The sequence below is a fragment of the Ischnura elegans genome, chromosome 7 (assembly GCF_921293095.1).
Source record: "Ischnura elegans chromosome 7, ioIscEleg1.1, whole genome shotgun sequence".
NCBI lineage: Eukaryota > Metazoa > Arthropoda > Insecta > Odonata > Coenagrionidae > Ischnura > Ischnura elegans.
The window spans coordinates 84,891,540-84,903,559 of record NC_060252.1 but is presented as its reverse complement, the minus strand read 5'-3'; the positions used below and the strand labels follow the sequence as shown (position 1 = coordinate 84,903,559).

Sequence of the window (12,020 nt, the reverse complement as noted above, 5' to 3'; positions counted from 1 at the left end):
CAAATTGATGGTAACTACTGGTAACCATGCAGGAATAGTGCTCGGGTCTCTTACCGGGTGTAGATTTGGGTCACAGGTCCCAAAGTTTCGATGATAAGAACAAAAAATGTTTCAACGTAAAAAAAGGCGGGAGCATAGGTGCCAAATTTAGGCATTCATGAAGACGATGGCGGACTTAGTCATCGTAACTTTGGGACCTGTGGCACAAATCTACACCCGGTGGGAAATCCGAGAAATATCCCTGCTGAGCATTCGCTGGGAAAAACTCAAATTCCACTGGTAACTATGATATTGTACTTGCTTAGTTACGATCGGTGAACAAATTTGTGTAAATAAGGCATGCCAAAATTCTTGTCTCTTCTTTTTCATTTTTGCACAATTGGATTCTTTTTATATTTGTTATTGTATCATTATAAAAAAAACATTGTAGCAATCTTTCACGCCTTCATGTATTAATTTATTGTAACCATCATGATTCATAGCCCTGAAGATGATATAAGAAATATAACGAAAATTTTGCAAACAATTTTGCAGATCATTCTCAGGCCTTATCTCCAACACGTTATTCATCATAAAATTTTCAATTTTAAATTAACTTAGCAGTAAAATTATGCATAAAAGTAATATTGTGCACGCCTACACGCCTCCCCCGAGTAGCGCTCTATAAAAGTAATGAAGGATTATAAGAATGTACACATTTCGTCTGCCAAAGCTTAAGATGCTGCTTGAGGGGTCATTTTCTTTGTTAAAACCATTTTAACGGCCTTATTTAACGTCTCCAGAGAGTAATTTCTTTAGGCCCCTGCACCTTACTTCTTTTAAGTCCTCATCCTTCTTTCAGTGTTGCAAAGACAAGAGTGACATGATAAAATATACCCTAAAACCATTGTTGGGTGACTTTGTGACAATCTCACGTGTCACTAGGTCACCACACAAAGTGCGTGCATTCCAATTTTTGACTCATATGTTCAACAAACATGGCTTCATTTAATCACTACTCCAGAATAATTTTCCCAAAATATTCATTATCAAATGTTCATACCTGTTTTAGATGTGTCTTCAACAGAAACGTTTTGAAGATATAAAGTTTACCTCCTTTTCCGAAAGCGTAAAAATAGTATTGCAAGACAATGGCGCCAGAAAGAACTACACGTGCTTAGAAGTTCCATCTTGCTGTTGCAGCATGGGGCAGCATGTCTGACGAATTAAATGCGCAGTACATCTCTTTCATGAGGCGAGTTGTCGCGGCGTGAGATTTAAAATACGAAAAATAGACCCCTTATCACAAAGTCACCGTTGTCGCGGCGTGAGATTTAAAATACGAAAAATAGACCCCTTATCACAAAGTCACCCCACCAATCACGAAGTCACTTCCTATTCACAAATCCATTCTTCGGCAGTTAATATATGTATTTCGTTGCCATGTTGTGCGCAAGGAGGTTTACCTGTTGGATAATACATACTGGTGATCAGTCACCCTCTGCCAAACATCCTAGAGATGGCTTGAAACTTATTTCGTGTTGCATTTTTAGATGTAAAACATATCTACTCCAGAGTTCTCTACTATACTCTAGAGTACTCATCATCATTCGTCAGCAATGCAAAGATTGGTTTGACATAGATCTCCATTCCTCCATCTTCTATCCGCTAGCCTTTTCATAGTGACGTATTTATTTTATTTCACATCTATTTTAACCTGTCCTACGAAACTCATTCGAGGCCGTCCCTTGCCCCTCTTCCCTTCCACCCGGTGGCGTAAGTATGGGGGGGGGGGGGTGAGGGGATAGATCCCTCCAAAGCAGTGGCGGATACAGATGGGGGGCGCAGGGGGCGCGCGCCCCCCCTTGCGGGTCCGCCTGTATTGCCGAACATTGCAAAACCACAATTGTAACTTTTTTATACCATAAGATGGCATTGTCTTTTACATGCTTATAATCACTTTAAATAAAATTTTCATATACTTTTCCTGTGACTTGATCATCTCTTATTACGATAAAAGTAAAGACAACTCAAGATATGTTGCGCCCCCCCTTGAGTTTTTTCTGTATCCGCCACTGCCCCAAAGCCTCAGAGAAAACTATTGTCTAGTTTTGACATATAATGATTGCATCTGCTTAAAGTTAAATTTTTAACGCAAAAATGATGTAAAATGTAATTCCAGGCATGTCATTTTTCAAAAATTGTCCCCGGACCCCCCGTTTCCTCGGGCGTCGCCACCTGAGGCCATCCCATCCCCCAAGAGCATATTTCTAGTTACGCCACTACCTCCATCTGTCCTTCTGCGATTGTTTTCATCAGGCCATCATGTCTCATATTTTGGCCAACTAAGTTTTCCCGTATCATCGCTAAGGTTTTTAGAAGACTTCTCCCACTCTTTTTAGCACTTCCACGTTACTTACACGGTCGATCCATTTTATCTTCACCATTCTACGATAGCACCGCATTTCGAATGCTTCCATTCTTGACTTCTCTACCGCCAATTACTTCTAAAACTCAAGTTTCAGTTCTCTATTCTCTTCAATGTGCAGTGGCGGGTACATATGGGGGGCGCCCCCCCCCCTTGTGGAGCCGCCCACATAGTCTAACATTGCAGAACCACAATTGCAACTTTTTATATCATAAGATGGCAATATATTGTATATATATGCAGTAAGTTAAAATAAAACTTTCTGTAACTTTGCATGTGACTTGATAATTTTTCATTGCGTTAAAGGTAAAGGTAGCTTAAGATATCTTTTACGACCTCCACCCTTGAGTTTTTCTGTGTCCGCTACTGTCAATGTGACATAAAATTGAAAAAAAAGTTTGGCCAGAAGTGATTCATCTGTCATTGACATATTGAGACGAAGACTTTTGGCTCTGCCAGGATTATACACGTGTTGTCCGAGTGTATTGGGTACGCAGGAAATATTTGCGGTGAAAGTAGTATGGATGGGAGCGCGTGAGTCACGGGGGAGAATGTGGGATGGACGCTCCGTAGAGTGGACATATACGAAAGGGGCGAGACCCGTTGCAATTGGCCATGAGGTCAGGACGGATGAGGAATGAATGACGGAACGGATTAATGAATGAACGACGAATGCGGCTGAAGACGAAGGAGGAAGTAATGGGCGGATGAGACGCTCGAAAAGAGTAGGCGATAGAAACTAATGCAAGAAAAAAGTACGAAAAGTGAATTGACGCAATCATAAAAAGGAAGCAAAATATTCGGAAATCCCGACGAAAAAATTGAAGGCAAACGTAGTTTCACATTGAAAAACCCCTATTAATCAAGCCTGTTAAAGTATTTCCTTGAAAATCACTCATACTGTGAAGTCTTACTGAAAACTATTGTTTTTGAGGCATTCTACCCATGACGACGTGTTTATTCATTACATTTTATTATGCCATTATGTGTGGACTACAACTGACGAAAATTTGTTAGCGCTCAAAAGAAACATATTCCATGGGTTTTTCGTAAAGGGATCTTTCTTCAAAATTTAATAACATGAGCCGAAAATACCCAATACAGTTGCCATGTTCTCATACAGCAGACCGGGGTAAGAATAGTTATATATGTCGAAAAATGATTACCTGGTCAAGAGTTTTTCTCTGAGCTTGTGGACTATTAATCTTAATTTCAGCGTAGAGCTACGGCAAAATTCATGGCCAAGTACTTTGTATAGCCTCTCAATTTAAAGTAAGAGCATTTAATCATTAAAACGGAATTTTTGTCTAGAATATTGAGATTGGAGACTGCAGTATTTTCAATTTTTATGATGATATAAAAATATACTTCCTTGATTTCATCACCCTCGTTGAGGATCAAAGGGCTATTCTGATAATTTATACCTACATGTGTTTCGTAACCATGTGGTGCGCTTGGGGGATACCTTTTGGATAACATACTGGTGTTCTGTCACCCCCGTCTAACATCCTAGAGGAGGAACATTTTAGTATGAATGGATTGCAATTAGGATGGGCACCAATATTTGTACTTCGTTTAAGTCTAAAAAACCTTTAAAATTAGTTTCAAGAAGAAATATTTGCACTGAATATTTTGGAAAAAAACTATGTACTGCAGTGCATTGGACGATTGACACCAAGTGAGGAAACCAGATTAAAGGACGAATACTTTCCGAAATTTGTTCTTCCCGATGAGCGATAAAAGACAGCAATAAAAATATCATCGATATAAATAGCGGTCTTTTAAAAGATATTTTAGTTACTTATGTCATTATTTTACTTAGTATTACCGAATGATAAGCCCACCATTACTAAATACATAATAGCTTTTCTGGCATGCCTTCAGATTATGATGGAGGTATGTCTGGTCCTAAATACTATGGTAAGTAAAGGTACATGCCCAGGGAGAGCTAGAACCAACTACCTAATTGCAAGCGCAATTGTGCCATCCCCTTCATGTACCCGACAATGAGTGCATGTAGGAGTGAAATACTCACAGCTCCCATACACCGTAGAGGTGACTCGCAGCGTCTCATGTTTTTAAAAACTTTAATCTTTTACTATAGAAGTGCTTTAAATTTAAAATAATTTTGTCCAAAATAATTTGCCTATTGAACGTATTTATATTTAATGCTATTGTGTTAATTTATATTGCATTGTATTACTTTATATTGTATTTTATTAATATACATTGTATTAAAGTATCAATTTATATTTTATTAATTGTGAATATTGCATTAATTTATGTTTGATTTTTTCTCTATGTTAATTCTAAATTGTCAATTTGTCCATTTTTTGTTGCTCAAAAATTATGTATATTTTTTGTTCTTAAGGGGTATAAGGGGGGGGGCAAGCAATAAATTTCATTTCATTTTGTCGGCAACTGCGTAGTAGCCAACGAAACATCCACTCCTAAATCCATAGAGTTTACTCCTACACCTGTCACCACAACCAGGCCATCAGAGCTGGAGACCGAATTATTATTATTATAGTATTCTACCGATTAAGGTAGGTTTCCATGGAGTACTAAAGAAGTAACCTGGGAGCCTCCCTTTCCTTCCAAAACTGCCTTCTTCAATTCACTGTAAGGCCTATTCCCTATCAATATATCTAAAAATCCTATTCTTTTCCTTCCCCTCCCTCGTTTCCCTAACATTCTACCCTCTAACACCATTTTCAACATCCCCTCCTCGCTAAGTAATCCTCCAATCCATACCTTCTGTCTCCTCCGTATCACATCTAAAAGCTGCCTCTCCTCGCCAACCATATCCAGCACTACGTCGTTCCTTTTCCTCTCCGACCATTTCACCTTCATGGTCCTCACATTCCACGTCCCAACATTTATGGCCGACATCTTCTTCTCCATCTTCTTTTCTTCCTTCTTCATTGCTGCTGCCGGTGATGATGATAAGTTTCTGCAAGAATTTTGCATGTTGACGACCGTGAGGACCTTGCCGACCTCGCTGCCGTGACCGACACCCGCCCTTTGCGGACGGGTCCCGGTCGATGAGATTCCGAGGCTCATTTGGTTGTACTCCATGTTTACAGGGAAGAGATAGTTGGTAGGGTTTCCCACTTCCATATCAACATAGTTTTTCACGTGACACCATCACGTGGACTACCTTTCGTCTAGGTCCTAGCCTTCGACCTATCTGGTATGGATGGCCCTACCGGGAATAATTTAGAATTAATCCCGCCAGTGCAGCTCTAGGGATCATAGGAACGCGCAAGCCTTTCCACCGCGACAAGGTTGTAGCCCAAGGGAAAGGGGAGACCGAATAGATACATATAAATGTTACCCTGAAAGCCACCTAAAGTTGTTTGGCAGGGGATGAAATATCACCAATATACACCATAGGATTAAAATTTACTTCCAATAATATGCACAGCGAGTCATGTACGCTACACATAACGTATAATCTACTATATCCTACTTATGAGGGAAATCAGCCTATGAAGCTAGGACATGCAAAAAATGCTGTTAGAAATACGAGGAACGTCTTCATTGTATAATTATTAATGATGGTTTATTCTTATGTATCAAGGTTGATTTTTTTTCCATGTGACTTTATTAGGTAAGTATATGTGGGGCTAACATATATTATATTGTCAAATGCACAGTAGTGGGTAATCACCGCTACGACGATCTTGGGCGGCAGTCTACCCATAAATGCCGTCAAGGTAGACCGGTTGTTCATACGATGCATTTACAAAAAGTGCATTAAATCGTATGTTGTACCCCGGAATTGCGACCTTAAATTATTCCTACAGACCTCGAGACATAACAAGGCTATCTTGTGGGTTTAGACTTAATTTAACGAGCACCCCAGCCTGTTCCCTCTTCCAAATTTCTTGAAATGTCCAATACACCTTCTTCATTTTCTTTCACACCAACACCTCGAACTCCTCCAGTCTTTTCCCATCCTCTCTCTTTTGAGTGGAACTCTCGTGTGGAGCCCTTATGAAGTAGGACTGATTAATGAACTCAAAATAGTTCAGCGAATGCAGGGATGGGCAGTATTTCAAATACAAGTATTTTTAAATACATATATGAAATAAATTTGAATTATATTGTATTAAGGTATCAATGTATATTTTATAAATTGTTTATATTGTATTAATTATGCTTAAATTATTTTAAATATACCACCAGAATTTATCTTGTATTTTGTATTTCAAATACCGATTTATAGTACTTTCCCTTTATATAATAAAAATACTTCTGAATTAAAGTAAAGGAAGTATACTAAAATACTTCTGAAGTCGCTCTGATAACACTTTTGTAACATTAAGCTTCAGAGATTACTTTGTTTTCGTTAGAATTGTTTTCTTCATGTTTGAAACCATCCATAAGGTGCCAAGGCTGGTTATATATTTTACAGATCTTATAGTTACAGATGTATTTTGTGTTTTAAAAAGTATTTAAAATACTAGATTGTAGTTTGTCTTTAATAAACCAAGTCAAAGACTTTTTGTATTACAAATACATTTGGAGCAGTATTTTGTAATAAAAATACTCCTCGGCCTGTATGTTGCCCAGCCCTGAGCATAGAGCGGTCAGATTCGTGATATTAAGTTTTTAAGTTAAAAGTGCAGCGTTTCCGATACGATAGGCGAGTTAGGATGAGGATCTTTACAGGAGCGTAGAGCAAAATATAGGCTAAATACACCCAGTAAATTCGGAGAAGAGCATTTATCAGACGACGTTAAAAATATTATTCGTTTACCGTAGTATAATGATATACGGCATTACGAGAAGAAAATAAAGAAATGTGAATGCAAAACCGATTCAAAATTTATTCTTTCCAGGCAGTATCAGGGATAGCAACGGTGTCTTTCTAATTAAAATAATGGCGTCACTCGTTAGGACTATGGAACTGATTGCATGTTTATCTTTCACTATTGTCCAAACCCTGTTTGATTTACCCTATGAATGCTCAGCGTTGGCAATTTTTGCCTTTGCAAGAATGTGCACGCATTTTTTTTAATCATGCGTAATATTTTTTTGACCATGTGTTGAGCATGTGAGGATCATCTTGCATGCTGGTGATTGATCCCCCCTGCCAATCACCTTACAGGTGGATCGCAAGGTATGAGGGGACTGAAATAAAGGAGGACAAGGGACACGGTCAAGCGTCATACCTGTTGCCGTTTCGCGCGCATGTTACTCGGCGGAGCCACTACGCATCGTTATCTAGTTCAGTATTACTTTCGCATTGTACCGAAGGGGAAGTGGTCTTTTTTAAGTTGACAATCGTCTCACATCCGTTAAATGTAAGGTTCATATGATGTATTTGCTCAGTTACACAGGGGCGCTGCGAGGGGGGGTTTTGGGGTATCAAACCCCCCCCAGAGATCAGAGAAATATTTAAGTTTAAAACATTTTACTTAATTGGATTAGGATTCCTTATAGAATAGTGTTATGATTAATCAAATATCTCTCAGAAAGCCGTAAAACTCGCCGTTTTGAACCATTAAACTTAATTTTTTTCTGAAGGAGGGCCCCCGCAAATCCCGCTTACCCTGGCGGGTATGCAATACCCCCACATCCCCTAGTATTAGTTGCGCCTAAAACCCCCCTAGCCTTATTACTTAGCTGCGCCCCTGCAGTCACATATTTATTCGTGAAAATCGGATATAGATGACTGGTAACGCCGCGAGTGGCGATTTTGAAATCTGATGCGCGCGACAACAATTCTAGAGGCGCTTAGCGGGGCCAAACCCCACTTTATGCGGACTTAAGTAAAAAAAATGAAATTATGAATTAGGGTTTCTAATACATTAGGTTGGGTAACTAGATGTTTGAACTGCATAACAGTGTAATTAACAGGTCGGTAAGTTTGCAAATGCACGAAGAAGTTAGTGCCAAAACGAGAGAAGAGCAGAGCATTTGTCTCGTAGACACAGACGCCGAAATGGACAGTCGAATTTAAACGAAAAGTACTGACCTGAAATTTTTAAATTTGATTCCTTCAAATTTTGTATTGAATAATAATTTTGTTTTCCTAAATGTGAAAATAAGTAATTAAATCTGAAAAGTAAAACACGAAAAATCATAAATATCGAAAACTTGATGTCGGATTTGATCTAAGCGGACTCGAAAACATATAAATGAATATTATTGAGTTGATAGTAGAATTTTTAGATTTTTTGTCCGTTTAAAATGGGATTTGGCCCTACTGCGCGGCGGACTTGAGAATCCTCTACTATCCTAGGTTACCGTTGTTCAGGAGGGTTATAATACAAGGACCGCCTGAGCCCCGCGAATCCCGTCATTGCTATAAATAGCTGCTGCCCCTGCTCCCGCATCGTCGCATTCATATTCGAGGCCGTGGCACACCCACGCCCGAACCGCATTTATGTCCAGATCCCTTGTCGATTGACAAAAGACAACGCCTCCCCTCTTGGTTCCTTCGCTCATAATTCTGAAGTACGAGCTGAATAATAATTTGACTCTTCAATGACATTTTTTCCCAACTCTCCTTTTCCATCTCTCTCTACCTGTCGTCAAATAGCTTTTAGAATATATCTTAAGGCCTGTTTACACGGTACATTAACACTTACGGGTTAATGTCTGAATGTATGAACGCGAGAATGAACGCCAAAATGCATCGTGTAGCCACCCAACTTGTGCGAATGCATGAACAGAAAATAGAACCTGTTCTAATTCGGTTCATGCATTCGTACATGCTCCGTTTCGGTCCACAAATATCATTCACGCAAACGTACATTAACTCGTACGTGTTAATGTATCGCGTAAACAGGCCTTTAGAACATAACTACGGATGATCTTAATAAATCCACAGATTAGGAGGGACTGGAAACCGCAGTTGATGTCGTGGTCTATCAAGTAGTAAGGTTTTAGCACAGAAAAGGTTAATGAAACCAAAATTTTAAGAAAACTATGACAGCGCTTTATTGGTTTTTAAATTATTTTATTGAAAAAATATAATTTATAGATTTTTATTTTAGTTCCACATCTTATGCTGTTATCATTTTTTATCAAAAGAAAAAAAAAAACTTTCATTTTGAACTAAATTTATTTTCGCTTCTAGGGGGGGGAACTGGCATTTTGGCAACTGCCCCCTCCTGCCCCTCCCTGGGTGCGCCAATATTTCTGAAGGTGATCCCGCCAACAGGCAAAAGCCTCTAGGGTTACTTAAAGCTCCAAAATTGGTATCGTATCTACCATATTTAAATTTTAAAATTGTTAAAGGAGCAATGAGTAAATTATTATTTATTAATATATGCAAGGTTTCACCAAGATTATGCCTTAAACAACTCTCTAAACTGATGATCTAACTTGGAGCAAACACATCAGAGAGGTAACAGGACAAGGTAATAGTAATTTAGACTTAGTGAAAAGAAGTCACGGGAAAATCGATGAAAAACACAATTAAACGGGATACTTTTCCTATGTGAAAGCTCATTGGAAGTACGCCGCCAGCACACGGGATCCTCGTAAGATATATTTCATTAACGAGCTGGGGCCCATGCAGCGAATATCAGAGAGGTATGTTGGAGTTCGATATGGTTTCTTTAATTTGCGTTACGAATCTGCAACGAAAATTTTGATTGGAACCATTGCCGGAACGTCACTTAAATTTTGGGATTAAACTTTTTAATAAATTTCAGGTTGAAAATTTTACAGAAGAAGTGACGGATTTTGACGGATCTGAGCAGACGCATCATACTAAAATGGGAAATTTCTTTCATCCTCTTGGGCACCTCGCAGTCGTATCGATTTTTGAACTTGCTGACGGTGAGTACCAAACTTGACGAGACAAGCACAATCGGTCGCCCTTGTTCGAACAAATTGCAACCATTATCCCGTTATGGACGCATAGTTTCTGCTCCGATTGCCTCTTCGCACATTCAAAAAATTAGCAATCATATTTACACTGAGCGAATATCAGTTTTAGGAAATTTTCACGATTTCAAAATTCACATCTTGTATTTATTTCGAGAAAATTTTTAGTTTTGAATAGAAAAACAAACTCAAAGTTTGGCAAATTACACCAGAAAGCACTAAAAACATATGCACTGAAACAAAATTCCTATATCGTGACTCTAATCCAGGTTTAGGAATATGATATTGCCTACCTGGAATCTTTTCATTATTTCGGAAGACTTCTCAAGAGGCGTAATATGGTCCACAGACCTTTTATAAGTCCCTGAAACCACCAGCGAGTAGTGCGTGGAGGTTTATTTATTTATTTATTTCATCACCAAAAACGGCACAAAGGCCTTTACATTGGCTGTTCATTTAATAAATAATACCTAAAAGATAACAAACAATAGCACAATAAATAAAAACTAACAGAAAATAAAATTTTTAAACAGAAGAAAGGGCACTATTGATTAGACAATGGTGAATTACTCAGATGGAATTTTAAGGTGGCTTTGTAATTAGGGGCAGAGGAAAATAGGTCCAGGGAAGGGATTTTTGAAGCCATGGAGTTAAACATGGAGGGGATTCGGTAGAACAGAGAGCGTTGAGAGATGGAGAGACGGAATCGCGGAATATGGAGCAGAGAGCTATTTCGTAGGGGGCGAGGAGGAATGTGAAAACGGAAAAGAGGGAGAATTTCGTTTGTCCGTAGAGAACCGCTAAAGATTCTATGCAGAAACATGAGGTCAGATAAGACACGGCGGCTTGTTATGCTAGACGGCGGCTTATTATGGAATAAAAAATGAGTTTTTGAGCGAGATTGAATTTGGACTTCCACCCAGGTATCTTGCACACGTTCCGCATCAGGAAGGTGGTAGTTTGAGGCAGTCTCCTCGGCCGAAAAAGGGGAGCTTGGTCCACTCACCTGGAGACGAAATTGCCGGGTATACGTGGGGCGTGTGCCTCAGAACGATGCGAGGCGCGTAAATCCTCAGGTTGGAGGCCGTCAGCGGGATGCTTGATGAGGAAGCGAGTTGAACAGCGCTCAGAAGGAACAGCGCCAAGGCGGCGAGCAGACAATGCACCTGCGACAAGAACAAGCAAAGAACAGATTAATAACACAGGCCAACAAAAAAATTTTGTTTGAAAATTTTTTTATTTTAATAGCTGATCTTTATAGATTTTGATGTGCCGAATCCAAACCTGGCCTTAGTTTTTTTGTATCACCCATAGTTTCCAAGCAATATGTATTTGATATTTAGTCTAATACCCCTATACGGTGTACAGGGAAATCAATGAAACACTGTGTTGCATCATAAAATTGTTTGTATTTACTGTTCACTACATCGTGATAAAATTGTTTGTATTTACTACAGCGTGATGATACAGGGTTCACTTGTCAACTGGAATTGGTCTACATTTTCTTTCCGTTTTTTCCATGAAGCTTCTTGTGTAGCTTTTTCTGCGATGAATCGCTTGCTGAACTTCTCGGTGAAGTACCAACAGTAATCCTCATTATCTTCGTTCATTAGACCTACTTTTTCAATTTTATTATAACTATAAAAAAACTGTGAAATTCTAAAAATATTGCTTGATTTCATAAATTTAACTGTAAAATGTGAATAAATGGTGGGTGATACAACTTTAAAACCATCATATTTGGATTCAGCAACTTTAAAAACAT

At 38.9% G+C, this 12,020-nt stretch overlaps 1 protein-coding gene across 1 annotated transcript in view; it reads right to left on the bottom strand.

The window, feature by feature from the left end:
• The window catches only part of LOC124162456, a 204,982-nt gene that overhangs the window by 27,744 nt on the left and 165,218 nt on the right, over positions 1-12,020 (bottom strand). Inside the window, exon 2 of the mRNA XM_046538996.1 lies at positions 11,262-11,421. Within this exon, the coding sequence (XP_046394952.1) occupies positions 11,262-11,421 (160 nt within the window). The remainder of the gene's footprint in view (positions 1-11,261; positions 11,422-12,020) is intronic.